This window comes from Ranitomeya variabilis, chromosome 8, assembly GCF_051348905.1.
Source record: "Ranitomeya variabilis isolate aRanVar5 chromosome 8, aRanVar5.hap1, whole genome shotgun sequence".
NCBI lineage: Eukaryota > Metazoa > Chordata > Amphibia > Anura > Dendrobatidae > Ranitomeya > Ranitomeya variabilis.
In genome coordinates, this window is record NC_135239.1 from 211,305,679 (window position 1) to 211,325,732 (window position 20,054).

At 46.1% G+C, this 20,054-nt stretch overlaps 1 protein-coding gene across 1 annotated transcript in view; it reads right to left on the reverse strand.

Moving 5' to 3' along the window:
- Window positions 1-728: 728 nt before the first annotated feature.
- Window positions 729-20,054, reverse strand: part of LOC143788729 (protein SSUH2 homolog) — a 254,020-nt gene continuing 234,694 nt past the window's right edge. The window contains exons 12-13 of the mRNA XM_077278585.1: window positions 1,856-1,963; window positions 729-1,649 (exon numbers count right to left, since the gene is read on the reverse strand). Coding sequence (XP_077134700.1) covers window positions 1,506-1,649; window positions 1,856-1,963 — 252 coding nt within the window. The 3' untranslated portion in view covers window positions 729-1,505. The remainder of the gene's footprint in view (window positions 1,650-1,855; window positions 1,964-20,054) is intronic.

The window sequence follows — 20,054 nt, forward strand, 5'->3', positions numbered from 1 at the left end:
TCCTTCATTCCCCGGGGATTACAGACACGAGCGAGTGCTTTAGCGCAGCTCATGGCTGTAAAATAATTAACCCCTTCAGATGGATTACCTCGTGGGACGTGACGGTTCATCTGAGGCCACGCCAATTTTTTCCGCCATTTAACCCTTTATTTGAGCAGCTACAGCGGCCAAATTTTGCACATACACACTACTAACATTAGTAGTGTGGAATATGCAAAAAAAAGGGGGATATGAGATGGTTTACTGTATGTAATCATGTCTCATATCCTGTTGGGTTTGTGAAGGAGAAATGAAAAGCCGGCAATTGAATTACCGGCTTTTCACAGATATCGCGCTGAAGTAAATATAAATACAGTCTATATATATATATATATATGTGTCTCAATGACAATATATATATATATATATATATATATATATATATATATATATATATATATATATATATATATACACTGTAGATATGTTTTAATGAACATTTGAGCACATAAAACCATTAGATGTCGGTTTTGCAAGCCTGCGCGAAAATCTCGGCATACGGATGCCATACGGATGTCACACGGATCATTTGATGCGAGGAAATCGCATCCTCGCACTGCACACGGATCACTGTTTTGGAAACATTTGTGCGATTCTCGGCCGTGAAAAACTGACCGTTTTTTTATACGTTATGTGTGTCCCCGGCCTAAGTCAGATAGGATAAGACGGCATAAATAGTACGGTGGAAATTAAAATACATTCTTAATATCTTAATAAAGGTTACATTGTAATGTCGTCAGTCAGAGCAGATATGACTTATCTAGTGGCCTCTGTTATCTGGAGCTAAGGTCCTCGGTCAGATCTGCGGACACTGCTCTGCTCATGGTCTGTAGTGTAACGCCGACTACAGGGGGCTCCTAGAATTGGGAGGGAGACGTTTAAGTCCTAACAGAAGTTTTACAACTTGTAATAAAAATATTCTGCACTTTATTGGAGACGGCTTCCCTCTCTGGTTGTGGGGTCAGATCTGGGGGGATTATTCCTTGAAAGTCTTTATAGATCTGCAATTCACACTCAAATATCGATTAATCATTTCCCTTTTATTATTGGTCGGTTACGTCGTGTTTTTATCTATATTTCATGATTACAGTGAATGATACATTAAACATAATTACCGGATAATAAACTGTTAAAAGGGCAACTCCAACTAAAACCAAAAATAAGGTTCCTGATTGCTGCACTTTGCTTCCATTACTGCACCAGGAAAAGTGCAGGAAAATAACCCTTTCCTCTCCACCTTGCCATGGCAGATATGACAGTAGGGTCCAGAGATTTCAGTAGGACTTCTCTGGATCCGACCAGCGGATAAATTGTGAAAATGTAATTCCTGAATTTAAAATTTGTAGTTCTAGGTGGATTTCCTCCAGAACAGGCTTATAATGCACCCCGCATCCAGCACCCATCAGGGTGACGACCTCCCAGCATCCTACTGGTTCTGTGACTTTCGGCGGCTTTTCCTGCTCCGGTCACATGATCGCGCAGCAGCGGCATTTTTTGGGGTAGTTGTCGCAGTAAGCTTTATTCTCCTGTCCATAGACGTAGTATTCACCTTGTTTCTCTCCCCAGGTATAATGGACTTTGGTGAAAAGCAGAGACTCAACTTGTTGCATCTAAAAGAGGATGAATGAGAATTAGAAGCAGCGAAAAGACTCCTCGACTGGACGCAATGTCCGCAGCCCTCCATCACACATCCCAATGCATCATCCATAGACAATATGGCAGGAGAACCCCGAGCTCCCAACAGGCTCTTCCTGACATTGGGTCGGAGCCTTGGAATTTGATTTTTGTCGTTATTTGAGCCCATTTCCCCATTTACCTGTCTGATGATCCTGGTATTATCAGGAAGCGCGGCGGCGTGCTGCTCGATGCTCTCCTGAGACGCTTCATTAACAGACTGCTCAGAGAAGGTGGTAATGGGCTCAACCTACAGGAAACAAAGATATAACAGTTGTGAGGTTCATTTATCAGGGAAGTCAAACTGAAGTACACAGGGGCCAAAATTAGTAGCTTGGACAAAGTCGTGGGCCACCCTTGATACTTATTAACAAAAAATGTCAAAAAATTGAGAAAGTTTTTTCTTATTATCAAAAATAACAATGAACATTTTCATATGGAAACAAACATAAAGGGGCCGTCCCGTGAACAAAATACATTCTAATAGATGTTAGAATAAAATATTGGAATAATGTAACATGTTATGTAGGAGCAGTATAAAGCCTACGGCCCAGTGACCTCATCTAAATGCGTATTAACAAAGGATAAAAAAAACCTTTGAATAATACAGATAATAAAGTGTTAGGCAAGCAAAAGTGCCCCGAACACAGTATGATACCCCCATAGTGAATTCCTCCACGAAACCCTCCACAAGCACGGTATGATGATCCTACTGTACCTGACCTCCCTCAATTCTCAAAACAAAGAATGGTGTCCCCATCACAGTATAATACTCCAACTGCAATCCCCACACAGCCATTCATACACTATAATGGCACCAAATATTGCTCAATACTGTATAATGGGCCCAAATAGTGCTCCATACTGTATAATGGGCCCCACATAGTGTTCCATACTGTATAATGGGCCCCACATAGTGTTCCATACTGTATAATGGGTCCCACATAGTGTTCCATACTGTATAATGGGCCCCACATAGTGCTCCATACAGTATAATGGCCCCACATAGTACTCCATACAGTATAATAAGCCCCACAGAGTGCTCCGTACTGTATAATGGGCCCCACATAGTGCACCGTACTGTATAATGGGCCCCACATAGTGCTCCATACAGTATAATAGGCCCCACATGGTGTTCCTTACTGTATAATGGGCCCCACATAGTGCACCGTACTGTAAAATGGGCCCCACATAGTGCTCCACAGTATAATAGGCCCCACATAGTGTTCCATACTGTATAATGGGCCCCACATAGTGCTACATACTGTATAATGGGCCCCACATAGTGCTCCATACAGTATAATGGCCCCACATAGTACTCCATACAGTATAATAGGCCCCACATAGTGCACCATACTGTATAATGGGCCCCCATAGTGCTCCATACAGTATAATGGCCCCACATAGTGCTCCCTACAGTATAATGGGCCCCACACAGTGCTCCATACAGTATAATGGGCCCCACAGTGATCCATACAGTATAATGGCACCACATATTGATCCATACAGTATAATGGGCCCCACATAGTTATCCATACAGTGTAATCGGCCCCACATAGTGATCCATACAGTATAATGGCCCCACATAGTGCTCCATACTGTATAATCGGCCCCACATAGTGCTCCTTACAGTATAATCTGCCCCACATAGTGCTCCATTCAATATAATAGGTCCCACATAGTGCTCCATCTATATATATAATTGTCTAAGGGTTTTTCCGTCTGTCTGTCTTTCTGTCTGTCTGTCCTGGAAATCCCGCGTCTCTGATTGGTCGAGGCCGCCAGGCCTCGACCAATCAGCGACGGGCACAGTATCGACGTAGATGTCATAATGGTTGCCATGGCGACGATGATGTCATAAAGGTTGCCTCGACCAATCAGCGACGGGCACAGTCTGCAGCGAATTCTGGAATCATCATTGTCCATATACTACGGGGACATGCATATTCTAGAATACCCGATGCGTTAGAATCGGGCCACAATCTAGTACAGTATAATAGGCCCCACATAGTGCTCCGTACAGTATAATCGGCCCCACATAATGCTCCATACAGTATAATAGGCCCGACATAGTGCTCTGTTGTGAATTCCGTTCTCGGACTCCCTCCTGTGGTCATGAATGGTACTTTGGTGAGTTCTGTCCTTGGACTCCCTCTGGTGGCTTTGAGGGGAACTGCTGGTCCTTGAGGTTGGCTTTCTCAGCTGCCCTCGTTTATTGCTATGCTGGCTTCCCTATTTAACTCCACTCAGATCGTTACTTCATGCCAGCTGTCAATGTCTCAGTATTGGTTCAGATCTCTCTTGGACTTCTCTGATGACCTGTCTACTCCAGCAGAAGCTAAGTCCCTGCTAGTTCATTTGTTGTTACTGCTTCCTGAATATATTTCTTAGTACTGCTAAATTCTAGTCCAGCTTGCTATCATGACATTTCCTTGCTAGCTGGAAGCTCTGGGGGTGCAGAGTTGCACCTCCACACCGTGAGTCGGTGTGGAGGTCTTTTTGCATACTCTGAGTGGTTTTTTGTAGTTTTTGTACTGACCGCATAGTTCCCTTTCCTATCCTCTGACTATTTAGTGAAGACTGGCCTCCTTTGCTAAAACCTGTTTCATTCCTGTGTTTGTGACTTTCCTCTTAACTCACAGTCAATATTTGTGGGGGGCTGCCTTTTCCTTTGGGGAATTTCTCTGAGGCAAGGTAAGGCTTCTATTTCTATCTTTAGGGGTAGTTAGCTCTTAGGCTGTGAAGAGGCGTCTAGGGAGAGTTAGGTACGCTCCACGGCTATTTCTAGTGTGTGTGATAGGAGTAGGGTTTGCGGTCAGCAGAGTTCCCACTTCCCCAGAGCTTGTCCCTATTTCTGGTTTAATCATCAGGTCATTCCGGGTGCTCCTAACCACCAGGTCCATAACAGTACAGCTGGCCAACAAAGTGTTAATGCATCTCAAAAGAGGGATACGAGAAGTTCTGAACCCATTGTTTTTTCTTTGCAGTGTGTTTTGTCTCTCTTTTCCCCTTAACCTCTGGGTGGTTCAGGACTCAGGTGTAGATATGGATACTCAAGGTCTGTCCTCTTGTGTGGATCAACTCACTGCAAGGGTACAAAGCATTCAAGGTTATGTAGTTCAGAATCCGATGTTAGAGCCTAGAATTCCAATTCCTGATTTGTTTTCTGGGGATAGATCTAAGTTTCTGAATTTCAAAAATAATTGTAAACTGTTTCTTGCTTTGAAACCCCGCTCCTCTGGTGACCTCATTCAGCAAGTAAAAATTATTATTTCTTTGTTACGTGGCGACCCTCAAGACTGGGCATTCTCCCTTGCGCCAGGAGATCCTGCATTGCTTAATGTAGATGCGTTTTTTCTGGCGCTTGGATTGCTTTATGACGAACCGAATTCAGTGGATCAGGCAGACAAAATCTTGCTGGCTTTGTGTCAGGGTCAGGATGAAGCGGAGGTGTATTGCCAGAAGTTCAGAAAATGGTCTGTGCTTACTCAATGGAATGAGTGTGCCCTGGCAGCAATTTTTAGAAAGGGTCTTTCTGAAGCCCTTAAGGATGTCATGGTGGGGTTCCCCACGCCTGCTGGTCTGAATGAATCAATGTCCTTGGCCATTCAAATTGATCGGCGTTTGCGCGAGCGCAAGGTTGTGCACCATTTGGCGGTGTCCTCTGAGCAGAGGCCTGAGCTTATGCAATGTGATAGAAATTTGACCAGAACTGAACGGCAAGAACACAGACGTCAGAATGGGCTGTGTTTTTACTGTGGTGACTCCACTCATGCTATCTCTGATTGTCCTAAGCGCACTAAGCGGTTCGCTAGGTCTGTCACCATTGGTACTGTACAGCCTAAATTTCTTTTGTCCGTTACTCTGATTTGCTCTTTGTCGTCCTACTCTGTTATGGCATTTGTGGATTCAGGCCCTGAATTTGATGGACTTGGAGTTTGCCAGGCGCTGTGGTTTTTTCTTGGAGCCCTTGCAGTATCCTATTCCATTAAGGGGAATTGATGCTACGCCTTTGGCCAAGAATAAACCTCAGTACTAGACCCAGTTGACCATGTGCATGGCTCCTGCACATCAGGAGGATATTCGCTTTCTGGTGTTACATAATTTGCATGATGTGGTCGTGTTGGGTTTGCCATGGCTACAGGTTCATAATCCAGTATTGGATTGGAAATCAATGTCTGTGTCTAGTTGGGGTTGTCAAGGGGTACATGGCGATGTTCCGTTGATGTCAATTTCTTCTTCCACTCCTTCTGAAGTCCCTGAGTTCTTGTCGGATTACCGGGATGTATTTGATGAACCCAAATCCAGTGCCCTACCTCCTCATAGGGATTGTGATTGTGCTATTAATTTGATTCCTGGTAGTAAGTTTCCTAAGGGCCGACTTTTCAATTTATCTGTGCCAGAACACGCCGCTATGCGGAGTTATATAAAGGAGTCCTTGGAGAAAGGGCATATTCGCCCGTCTTCATCACCGTTGGGAGCAGGGTTCTTTTTTGTGGCCAAGAAGGATGGTTCTCTGAGACCCTGTATAGATTACCGCCTTCTCAATAAAATCACGGTCAAATTTCAGTACCCTTTGCCTCTGCTGTCTGATTTGTTTGCTCAGATTAAGGGGGCTAGTTGGTTCACCAAGATAGATCTTCGAGGGGCGTATAATCTTGTGCGTATTAAACAGGGCGATGAATGGAAAACAGCATTTAATACGCCCGAGGGCCATTTTGAGTACCTGGTGATGCCATTCGGGCTTTCTAATGCTCCATCTGTGTTTCAGTCCTTTATGCACGACATCTTCCGGAAGTATCTGGATAGATTCATGATTGTATATTTGGATGATATATTGGTCTTTTCGGATGATTGGGAGTCTCATGTGAAGCAGGTCAGAATGGTATTCCAGGTCCTTCGTGCTAATTCCTTGTTTGTGAAGGGGTCTAAATGTCTCTTCGGAGTTCAGAAGGTTTCCTTTTTGGGCTTCATTTTTTCCCCTTCTACTATCGAGATGGATCCTGTTAAAGTTCAGGCCATTTATGATTGGACTCAACCTACATCTGTGAAGAGCCTTCAGAAATTCCTGGGCTTTGCTAATTTTTACCGTCGCTTCATCGCTAATTTTTCTAGTGTGGTTAAACCTTTGACTGATTTGACAAAGAAAGGTGCGGATGTGGTGAATTGGTCCTCTGCGGCTGTTGAGGCTTTTCAGGAGCTGAAACGTCATTTTTCTTCGGCCCCTGTGTTGCGTCAGCCAGATGTTTCTTTTCCCTTGACCCTTTTCAGGTCGAGGTTGATGCTTCTGAGATTGGAGCAGGGGCTGTTTTGTCTCAAAGAAGTTCTGATGGCTCTGTGATGAAGCCATGTGCTTTCTTTTCTAGAAAGTTTTCGCCTGCTGAGCGTAATTATGATGTTGGCAATCGGGAGTTGCTGGCTATGAAGTGGGCATTCGAGGAGTGGCGACATTGGCTTTAGGGAGCCAAGCACCGCGTGGTGGTCTTGACGGATCACAAGAATCTGACTTATCTCGAGGCTACTTTGGGTTCGCCTTTTTTTTGCAATTCTGGTTTTCATCCTCGTTTTTCTTCAGGGCAGGTTGAGCCTTCTGACTGTCCTGGTGTGGATTCTGTGGTGGACAGGTTGCAGCAAATTTGGACTCATGTAGTGGACAATTTGACGTTGTCCCAGGAGAAGGCTCAACGTTTCGCTAACCGCCGTCGCCGTGTTGGTCCCCGACTTCGTGTTGGGGATTTGGTTTGGTTGTCGTCTCGTTATGTTCCTATGAAGGTTTCTTCTCCTAAGTTTAAGCCTCGTTTCATTGATCCTTATAAGATTTCTGAAATTCTCAATCCTGTGTCATTTCGTTTGGTCCTTCCGGCTTCTTTTGCCATCCATAATGTGTTCCATAGGTCGTTGTTGTGGAGATATGTGGCGCCTATGGTTCCCTCCGTTGATCCTCCTGCTCCGGTGTTGGTCGGGGGGGGGAGTTGGATTATGTGGTAGAGAAGATTTTGGATTCTCGTATTTCAAGACGGAAGCTTCAGTACCTGGTTAAATGGAAGGGCTATGGTCAGGAGGATAATTCCTGGGTTGTTGCCTCCGATGTCCATGCTGCCGATTTAGTTTGTGCCTTTCATTTGGCTCGACCTGATCGGCCTGGGGGCCCTGGTGAGGGTTCGGTGACCCCTCCTCAAGGGGGGGGTACTGTTGTGAATTCCATTCTCGGACTCCCTCCTGTGGTCATGAATGGTACTTTGGTGAGTTCTGTTCCTGGACTCCCTCTGGTGGCTTTGAGTGGAACTGCTGGTCCTTGTGGTTGGCTTGCTCAGCTGCCCTCGTTTATTGCTATGCTGGCTTCCCTATTTAACTCCACTCATATCGTTACTTCATGCCAGCTGTCAATGTCTCAGTATTGGTTCAGATCTCTCTTGGACTTCTCTGATGACCTGTCTACTCCAGCAGAAGCTAAGTCCCTGCTAGTTCATTTGTTGTTACTGCTTCCTGAATATATTTCTTAGTACTGCTAAATTCTAGTCCAGCTTGCTATCATGACATTTCCTTGCTAGCTGGAAGCTCTGGGGGTGCAGAGTTGCACCTCCACACCGTGAGTCGGTGTGGAGGTCTTTTTGCATACTCTGAGTGTTTTTTTGTAGTTTTTGTACTGACCGCATAGTTCCCTCTCCTATCCTCTGACTATTTAGTGAAGACTGGCCTCCTTTGCTAAAACCTGTTTCATTCCTGTTTGTGACTTTCCTCTTAACTCACAGTCAATATATGTGGGGGGCTGCCTTTTCCTTTGGGGAATTTCTCTGAGGCAAGGTAAGGCTTCTATTTCTATCTTTAGGGGTAGTTAGCTCTTAGGCTGTGAAGAGGCGTCTAGGGAGAGTTAGGTACGCTCCATGGCTATTTCTAGTATTTGTGATAGGAGTAGGGTTTGCGGTCAGCAGAGTTCTCACTTCCCCAGAGCTTGTCCCGATTTCTAGTTTAACCATCAGGTCATTCCGGGTGCTCCTAACCACCAGGTCCATAACAGTGCTCCATATAGTATAATAGGCCCCACATAGCGATCTATACAGTATCATCTGCCCCAAAACAGCGCTCCATACAGTATAATAGGCCCCACGTAGTGCTCCATACAGTATAATGGGCCCCGCATAGTGCTCCATACAGTATAATAGGCCCCACATAGTGTTCCGGAGAGTATAATCTACCCCACATAGTGCTCCATACAGTATAATAGGCCCAACATAGCGCTCAATACAGTATAATCTGCCCCACATAGCGCTCCATACAGCATAACAGGCCCCATATAGCTCTCAATACAGTATAATCTGCCCCACAAAGCACTCCATAGAGTATAATAGGGCCCACATAGCGCTCCATACAGTATAATAGGCCCCACATAGTGCTCCATACAGTATAATCGGCCCCAATTAGTGCTCCATACAGTATAATGGGCCCCAAATAGTGCTCCATACAATATAATGGGCACCACATAGTGCTCCATACAGTATAATCAGCCACACATAGTGATGCATACAGTATAATAGGCCCCATATAGTGCTCCATACAGTATAATCTACCCCCCATAGTGCTCCATACAGTATAATAGGCCCCACATAGCACTCAATACAGTATAATCTGCCCCACATAGCGCTCCATACAGTATAATAGGCCCCACATAGCGCTCCATACAGTATAATGGGCCCCACATAGTGCTCCATACAGTATAATGGCCCCACATAGTACTCCATACAGTATAATAGGCCCCACATAGTGCTCCGTACTGTATAATGGGACCCACATAGTGCACCATACTGTATAATGGGCCCCCATAGTGCTCCATACAGTATAATAGGCCCCACATAGTGTTCCATACTGTATAATGGGCCCCACATAATGCTCCATACTGTATAATGGGCCCCACATAGTGCTCCATACAGTATAATGACACCACATATTGATCCATACAGTATAATGGGCCCCACATAGTCTTCATACAGTATAATGGCCCCACATAGTTATCCATACAGTATAATCGGCCCCACATAGTGATCCATACAGTATAAAGGCCCCACATAGTGCTCCATACTGTATAATCGGCCGCACATAGTGCTCCTTACAGTATAATCTGCCCCACATAGTGCTCCATACAATATAATAGGCCCCACATAGTGCTCCATACAGTATAATAGGCCCCACATAGTGCTCCGTACAATATAATCGGCCCCACATAATGCTCTATACAGTATAATAGGCCCGACATAGTGCTCCATATAGTATAATAGGCCCCACATAGCGCTCTATACAATATCATCTGCCCCAAAACAGCGCTCCATACAGTATAATAGGCCCCACATAGTGCTCCATACAGTATAATGGGCCCCGCATAGTGCTCCATACAGTATAATAGGCCCCACATAGTGCTCCGGAGAATATAATCTACCCCACATAGTGCTCCATACAGTATAATAGGCCCAACATAGCGCTCAATACCGTATAATCTGCCCCACATAGCGCTCCATACAGCATAACAGGCCCCACATAGTGCTCAATACAGTATAATCTGCCCCACAAAGCGCTCCATAGAGTATAATAGGGCCCACATAGCGCTCCATACAGTATAATAGGCCCCACATAGTGCTCCATACAGTATAATGGGCCCCAATTAGTGCTCCATACAGTATAATGGGCCCCAAATAGTGCTCCATACAGTATAATGGGCACTACATAGTGCTCCATACAGTATAATCAGCCCCACATAGTGATGCATACAGTATAATGGGCCCCATATAGTGCTCCATACAGTATAATCTACCCCCCATAGCGCTCCATACAGTATAATAGGCCCCACATAGCACTCAATACAGTATAATCTGCCTCACATAGCGCTCCATACAGTATAATCGGCCCCACATAGTGCTCCATACAGTATAATAGGCCCCACATAGTGCTCCATACAATATAATGGGCCCCACATAGTGATCCATACAGTATAATCGGCCCCACATAGTGCTCCATACAGTATAATTGGCCCCACATAGTGCTCCATACAGTATAATAGGCCCCACATAGTGCTCCATACAATATAATTGGCCCCAGATAGTGCTCCATACAGTATAATGGGCACCACATAGTGATTCATACAGTATAATGGCCCCACATAGTGCTCCATACAGTATAATTGGCCCCACATAGTGATCCATACAGTATAATGGGCACCACATAGTGATCCATACAGTATAATGGGCACCACATAGTGATCCATACAGTATAACTGGCCTCACATAGTGCTCCATTGTTATGATCCTAATGGCAGAGGATCTCAGGAGTACCAGCTAAGTCTGCAAACACAAAAGCCAGCTCATAGGGAAGTGGTAACTAGGCTGACCGTATACCTGATCCTAACACAAACAACTAGCAGCAGCCGGGGAACGTACCTACGTTGGTTCTAGACGTCTCGCGCCAGCCGGAGAACTAACTAACCCTTTCAGAGAAAATAAGACCTCTCTTGCCTCAAGAGAAAGGACCCCAAAGTTAAAATACAAGCCCCCAACAAATAATAACGGTGAGGTAAGAAGAAATGACAAACGTAAGAATTAACTAGATTTAGCAAAGAGAGGCCCACTGACTAATAGCAGAAAATAGAAAGATGACTTATAAAGTCAGCAAAAAACCCTACAAAATATCCACGCTGAATATCCAAGAACCCCCGCACCGACTAACGGTGTGGGGGGAGAATAACAGCCCCCCTAGAGCTTCCAGCAAAATCAGGAATCACATTTTAAACAAAGCTGGAACAAAATAAGGGAAATTCAAATGCACAAAAATAAGAAAGCAGGACTTAGCTTATCTTGCAACATCAGGAGACCAGGAGACAGGAGAAAACAGACAAGGTCTGATAACAACGAATCCAGGCACAATACTGAGAATCCAGGAAGTTTATATAGGCACACCCAGACCAAACGAAGCAGGTGAGTGCCAACCTGGGGAAAGACACTCAAAGTGCCATACCGCTAATGACCACAAGAGGGAGCCAAGAACTATAGTTCACAACAGTACCCCCCCTTTAAGGAGGGGTCACCGAACCCTCACCAAGACCACCAGGGCGATCAGGATGAGCAGCGTGAAAAGCACGAACCAAATCGGCCGCATGAACATCAGAGGCGACCACCCAGGAATTGTCCTCCTGACCATAGCCCTTCCATTTGACCAGATACTGAAGCCTCCGTCTAGAGAGACGAGAGTCCAAGATCTTCTCCACCACATACTCCAACTTGCCCTCAACCAACACCGGAGCAGGAGGCTCAACAGCAGGAACCATAGGCACCACGTACCGCCGTAACAAAGACCTATGGAACACATTGTGAATGGCAAACGACACCGGAAGATCCAAGCGAAACGACACCGGATTAAGGACTTCCAAAATTTTATAAGGACCAATAAAGCGAGGCTTAAACTTAGGAGAGGAAACCTTCAGAGGGACATACCGAGAAGACAACCAAACCAAATCCCCAACACGAAGTCGGGGACCCACACCGCGGCGGCGGTTGGCAAAGCGCTGAGCCTTCTCCTGTGACAACTTCAAGTTGTCCACCACAAGATTCCAAATCCGCTGCAACCTATCCACCACGGAATCCACCCCAGGACAGTCAGAAGGTTCAACATGACCCGAGGAAAACCGCGGATGAAAACCAGAGTTGCAGAAAAATGGCGAAACCAAAGTAGCGGAACTTGCCCGATTATTAAGGGCAAACTCAGCCAGTGGCAAGAAAGTCACCCAATCATCCTGATCCGCAGAAACAAAACATCTCAAATAAGCCTCCAGCGTCTGATTAGTTCGCTCCGTTTGGCCATTAGTCTGAGGATGAAAGGCAGATGAAAATGACAAATCGATGCCCATCCTAGCACAAAAGGATCGCCAGAATCTGGACACAAACTGGGATCCTCTGTCAGACACGATATTCTCAGGAATGCCGTGCAAACGAATCACATTCTGAAAGAACAAAGGAACCAAATCGGAAGAGGAAGGCAACTTAGGCAAGGGCACCAAATGGACCATCTTGGAAAAACGATCACAGACCACCCAGATGACAGACATTCCTTGAGACACCGGAAGATCTGAAATGAAATCCATGGAAATGTGCGTCCAAGGCCTCTTCGGGACGGGCAAGGGCAAAAGTAACCCGCTGGCACGAGAACAGCAAGGCTTAGCCCGAGCACAAATCCCACAGGACTGCACAAAAGATCGCACATCCCGCGACAGGGACGGCCACCAAAAGGACCTAGCCACCAAATCTCTGGTACCAAAAATCCCAGGATGCCCTGCCAACACTGAGGAATGAACCTCGGAAATAACTCTACTGGTCCATTTATCAGGAACAAACAGTCTGTCAGGTGGGCAAGAGTCAGGTCTACCAGCCTGAAATCTCTGCAACACACGTCGCAAATCAGGAGAAATGGCTGACAAGATTACTCCCTCTTTAAGAATACCCGCTGGCTCTGCGACTCCAGGAGAGTCAGGCACAAAACTCCTAGAAAGAGCATCAGCCTTCACATTCTTTGAACCAGGCAGGTACGAGACCACAAAGTCAAAACGGGAGAAAAACAACGACCAACGAGCCTGTCTAGGATTCAGGCGTTTAGCGGACTCGAGGTACATCAGATTCTTATGATCAGTCAAGACCACCACACGATGCTTAGCTCCCTCGAGCCAATGACGCCACTCCTCAAATGCCCACTTCATAGCCAACAACTCCCGATTACCAACATCATAGTTCCGCTCAGCAGGCGAAAACTTCCTAGAAAAAAAAGCACATGGTCTCATCACAGAGCAACCAGAGCCTTTCTGCGACAAAACAGCCCCTGCACCGATCTCAGAAGCGTCTACTTCAACCTGAAAGGGAAGTGAGACATCAGGCTGGCACAAAACAGGCGCCGAAGTAAACCGGCGCTTCAGCTCCCGGAAAGCCTCCACGGCCGCAGGAGCCCAATTAGCAACATCAGAACCTTTCTTGGTCATATCCGTCAAAGGTTTTACAATGCTAGAAAAATTAGCAATAAAACGACGGTAGAAATTAGCAAAACCCAAAAACTTCTGAAGACTCTTAACGGACGTGGGTTGAGTCCAATCATGAATAGCTCGGACCTTGACTGGGTCCATCTCCACAGTAGAAGGGGCGAAAATAAAACCCAAAAAGGAAACCTTCTGCACTCCAAAGAGACACTTTGAGCCCTTCACAAACAAAGCATTATCACACAAAACCTGAAACACCATCCTGACCTGCTTTACATGAGAATCCCAATCATCAGAGAAAACCAGAATATCATCCAGATAAACAATCATAAATTTATCCAGATACTTCCGGAAAATGTCATGCATAAAGGACTGAAACACTGAGGGGGCATTAGAAAGCCCAAAAGGCATCACCAAGTACTCAAAATGACCTTCGGGCGTATTGAACGCAGTTTTCCATTCATCTCCCTGCTTAATGCGCACAAGGTTGTACGCACCGCGAAGATCTATCTTGGTGAACCACTTGGCACCCTTAATCCGGGCAAACAAGTCCGACAATAGTGGCAAAGGATACTGAAATTTGACAGTGATTTTATTCAAAAGCCGATAGTCTATACACGGTCTCAAAGACCCGTCTTTCTTGGCCACAAAAAAGAATCCCGCACCAAGAGGGGAAGAGGATGGACGAATATGTCCCTTCTCCAAAGACTCCTTAATATAAGCACGCATCGCGGCATGCTCAGGTACAGACAGATTAAATAGTCGTCCCTTAGGAAATTTACTACCAGGAATCAAATCTATAGCGCAGTCACAGTCCCTATGAGGAGGAAGGGCACTGGACCTGGACTCACTGAACACATCCTGATAGTCAAGCAAATACTCAGGAACTTCTGAAGGAGTGGAAGAAGCAATAGACACCGACGAGGAATCGCAATGAATTCCCTGACAACCCCAACTTGACACTGACATTGCCTTCCAATCCAAAACTGGATTATGGGTCTGTAACCATGGCAGACCCAGAACGACCAAATCCTGCATTTTATGCAAAACAAGAAAACGAATCACCTCCCGATGTTCAGGAGTCATGCACATGGTCACTTGTGTCCAATACTGCGGTTTATTCTCCGCCAATGGCGTAGCATCAATTCCTCTAAGAGGAATAGGATGTTCTAAAGGCTCTAGGACAAAACCACAGCGCTTGGCAAACGACAAGTCCATAAGACTCAGGGCAGCACCTGAATCCACAAATGCCATAACAGGGTAGGAAGATAATGAGCAAATTAAAGTCACAGACAAAATGAACTTAGGCTGTAAATTACCAATGGCGACAGGACTAACAACCTTTGATGGCCGTTTAGAGCATGCCGAGATAACATGTGTAGAATCACCACAGTAAAAACACAACCCATTCTGACGCCTATGATTTTGCCGTTCGGTTCTAGTCAGGATTCTATCACATTGCATTGAGTCAGGTGTCCGTTCAGACAACACCGCCAGAGGATTAGCAGTTTTGCGCTCCCGCAAACGCCGATCAACCTGGATGGCCAGAGCCATAGAATCATTCAGACTTGTAGGAATGGGAAAACCCACCATCACATTCTTAATGGCTTCAGAAAGGCCATTTCTGAAATTTGCGGCCAGAGCACACTCATTCCATTGAGTAAGCACGGACCATTTCTGAAATTTTTGGCAGTACACCTCAGCTTCATCCTGGCCCTGAGAGATAGCCAGCAATGCCTTTTCTGCCTGTATTTCAAGATTGGGCTCCTCATAAAGCAATCCGAGCACCAGAAAAAACGCATCAATATTTGCCAATGCCGGATCTCCTGGCGCCAATGAGAAAGCCCAATCCTGAGGGTCGCCACGCAAGAAGGAGATAACAATTTTAACTTGTTGAGCTGAGTCTCCAGACGAACGAGGTCTCAAAGATAGAAACAATTTACAATTATTCCTAAAATTCCCAAATTTAAATCGATCTCCAGAGAACAGCTCAGGAATAGGTATCTTAGGTTCTGACATAGGACTGCTAATAACAAAATCCTGAATGCCCTGCACACGTGCAGCAAGCTGATCCACACTAGTAATCAGAGTCTGAACATTCATGTCTGCAGCAGAGCTTCAAGCCACTCAGAGATAAACGGGAGGAAGAAAAAAAAACAAAAACCTCAGACTTCTTTTCTTATAGTCCCACTTCAGCAATGCACTTTTTAAGGCCTGGATTACTGTTATGATCCTAATGGCAGAGGATCTCAGGAGTACCAGCTAAGTCTGCAAACACAAAAAACCAGCTCATAGGGAAGTGGTAACTTGACTGACCGTATACCTGATCCTAGCACAAACAACTAGCAGCAGCCGGGGAACGTACCTACGTTGGTTCTAGACGTCTCGCGCCAGCCGGAGAACTAACTAACCCTTTCAGAGAAAATAAGACCTCTCTTGCCTCAAGAGAAAGGACCCCAAAGTTAAAATACAAGCCCCCAACAAATAATAACGGTGAGGTAAGAAGAAATGACAAACGTAAGAATGAACTAGATTTAGCAAAGAGAGGCCCACTGACTAATAGCAGAAAATAGAAAGATGACTTATACGGTCAGCAAAAAACCCTACAAAATATCCACGCTGAATATCCAAGAACCCCCGCACCGACTAACGGTGTGGGGGGAGAATAACAGCCCCCCTAGAGCTTCCAGCAAAATCAGGAATCACATTTTAAACAAAGCTGGAACAAAATAAGGGAAATTCAAATGCACAAAAATAAGAAAGCAGGACTTAGCTTATCTTGCAAAATCAGGAGACCAGGAGACAGGAGAAAACAGACAAGGTCTGATAACAACGAATCCAGGCACAATACTGAGAATCCAGGAAGTTTATATAGGCACACCCAGACCAAACGAAGCAGGTGAGTGCCAACCTGGGGAAAGACACTCAAAGTGCCATACCGCTAATGACCACAAGAGGGAGCCAAGAACTATAGTTCACAACATCCATACAGTATAATAGGCCCCACACAGTATAATTGGCCCCACATAGTGCTCCATACAGTATAATGGGCACCACATAGTGATCCATACAGTATAATGGCCCCACATAGTGCTCCATACAGTATAATCGGCCCCACATGGTGATCTGTGGCGCCCCAGGGTCTTGGTCGTCACAGTAGCATTGCTTTCCTCAAGGGGAGAGTGATGATACGTTTGGAGGCAAGAAAGGATAACTCTAACCAGGTACCACAAACATGCAACACATTCACACTCCAGGCCACCAGGATGAGCTTTTGATCCTATTTACTAGGTGACTCCCCATATATATAACTGGTAGTCTGTAGGGAAAGTTTGAGAAAGTTCGAGACATCCGTCTAAGGAGGACAGAGGGTTTACGGAGCTGTGCATGCCCCCAGAGCTCCCAGAAAGAGACATTTAGAAAGCCGAATTGATTGCAGCGAGCATGCAGGAAAGCAGAGCTCAGGAGATGATACCAGAAGGGGACCAGCCCCGAGCAGGCTGCCTCCTTCTGAGGCGCAGGACACCGGTAGCCAGAACACCGAGGTTGTAAGGACCTCTACGCCTTACATCAGAGACCAGCAGGACAGCTAATTGCACGTTACCTGTCCGACCCAACACCCAGGAGGCACGGTGACACCCCGCAGAGCCAGGTCATCTAAGAGATCCTATAAACAGGCTCAAGTCACCAGTCATACGGGTTTTGTCCTATCCTAACCATGGGACAGAGAGAGAGAGATAACTGTCATGGTTCCCAATGGCAAGGAAACGTCAGAGAACTTAAACTACAGACTAGCTCCTGGGAGATGGAATCTCGAGCTGACCGTGAGCTAAACCTACCACACAACTAACAGTGGCCGGGTGGCGTACCTACGTTTTATCCCTAGACGCCTAGCGCCAGCCGGAGGACTAACTAACCCTAATAGAGGAAAAGACAGACCTGGCTTACCTCTAGGGAAATTCCCCCAAAAAGGAGACAGAAGCCCCCCACATATATTGGCGGTGAGTTCAGAGGAAAAGACATACGTAGTATGAAGGTAGGTTCAGCAAAGCGAGGTCCGCTTACTAGATAGCAAGAAGATACAATAGGGAACTTCACGGTCAGCTGAAAACCCTATTAAAATACCATCCCGAAATTACTTTAAGACTCATGTGTCAACTCATGACACCGGAGTGGCAATTTCGGCCCACAAGAGCTTCCAGCTACAGAAAAATAACATAACTGTGAACTGGAACAAAAATGCAAAACAAACTTAGGACTAAGAGTCCAACTTAGCTGATAGTAGTCTAGAAGCAGGAACATGCAACAGAAAGGCTCTGGTTACATTGATGGCCGGCACTAGAATAACTGAGCAGCAAGGCTAAATAGGATACACCCATATCCTGATGGAAACAGGTGAACAGAGAAAGTGAAGCACACAAGTCCAGTACCACCAGTGACCACCGGGGGAGCCCAAAAACCAAATTCACAACAGTACCCCCCCCCCCTCAAGGAGGGGGCACCGAACCCTCACAAGAACCACCAGGGCGATCAGGATGAGCCCTATGAAAGGCACGGACCAAATCAGAGGCATGAACATCAGAGGCTGTCACCCAAGAATTATCCTCTTGACCGTAGCCCTTCCACTTGACCAGATACTGAAGTTTCCGTCTGGAAACACGGGAGTCCAAGATCTTCTCCACAACGTACTCCAATTCACCCTCAACCAACACCGGAGCGGGAGGCTCAACGGAAGGCACAACCGGTACCTCATACCTGCGCAATAATGACCGATGGAAGACATTATGGATAGAAAAAGATGCTGGGAGGTCCAATCGAAAGGACACGGGGTTAAGAATCTCCAAAATCTTATACGGGCCGATGAACCGAGGCTTAAACTTAGGAGAAGAAACCCTCATAGGGACAAAACGAGAAGACAACCACACCAAGTCCCCAACACGAAGACGAGGACCAACACGACGACGGCGGTTAGCAAAATGCCGAGTCTTCTCCTGGGACAACTCCAAATTGTCCACCACCTGTCCCCAAATCCGATGCAACCTATCCACCACAGTATCCACTCCAGGACAATCCGAAGACTCCACCTGACCGGAAGAAAAACGAGGATGAAACCCCGCATTGCAAAAGAAAGGAGAAACCAAAGTGGCAGAACTAGCCCGATTATTGAGGGCAAACTCCGCCAACGGCAAAAAGGCAACCCAGTCATCCTGATCCGCAGACACAAAACACCTCAAATAAGTCTCCAAGGTCTGATTAGTTCGCTCAGTCTGGCCATTAGTCTGAGGATGGAACGCAGACGAAAAAGACAAATCAATGCCCATCCTAGCACAGAACGCCCGCCAAAATCTAGACACGAACTGGGTCCCCCTGTCAGAAACGATATTCTCCGGAATACCATGCAAGCGAACCACATTTTGAAAAAACAGAGGAACCAACTCGGATGAGGAAGGTAACTTAGGCAAGGGCACCAAATGGACCATCTTTGAAAAACGGTCACACACCACCCAGATGACAGACATTTTCTGAGAAACAGGGAGATCAGAAATAAAATCCATAGAGATGTGAGTCCAAGGCCTCTTCGGAATAGGCAAAGATAACAACAATCCGCTGGCCCGAGAACAACAAGGTTTGGCCCGAGCACAAACATCACAAGACTGCACAAAAACTCGTACATCTCGAGACAGGGAAGGCCACCAGAAGGACCTAGCCACCAAATCCCTGGTACCAAAGATCCCGGGATGACCTGCCAACACAGAAGAATGAACCTCCGAGATGACTCTACTGGTCCAATCATCAGGAACAAACAGTCTACCAGGCGGGCAACGATCAGGTCTATCCGCCTGAAACTCCTGCAAAGCCCGTCGCAGGTCTGGGGAAACAGCAGATAATATCACCCCATCCTTAAGGATACCTGTAGGTTCAGAATCACCAGGGGAATCAGGCTCAAAACTCCTAGAAAGGGCATCCGCCTTCACATTTTTAGAACCTGGTAAGTATGAGACCACAAAATTAAACCGAGAGAAAAACAACGACCAGCGCGCCTGTCTAGGATTCAGGCGCCTGGCAGACTCAAGATAAATCAAATTCTTGTGATCGGTCAATACCACCACTTGATGTCTAGCCCCCTCAAGCCAATGACGCCACTCCTCAAAAGCCCACTTCATAGCCAAAAGCTCCCGATTACCAATATCATAATTTCGCTCGGCGGGCGAAAATTTTCGAGAAAAGAACGCACAAGGTCTCATCACGGAGCAGTCGGAACTTTTCTGCGACAAGACCGCCCCAGCTCCGATCTCGGAAGCATCGACCTCAACCTGAAAAGGAAGAGTAACATCAGGCT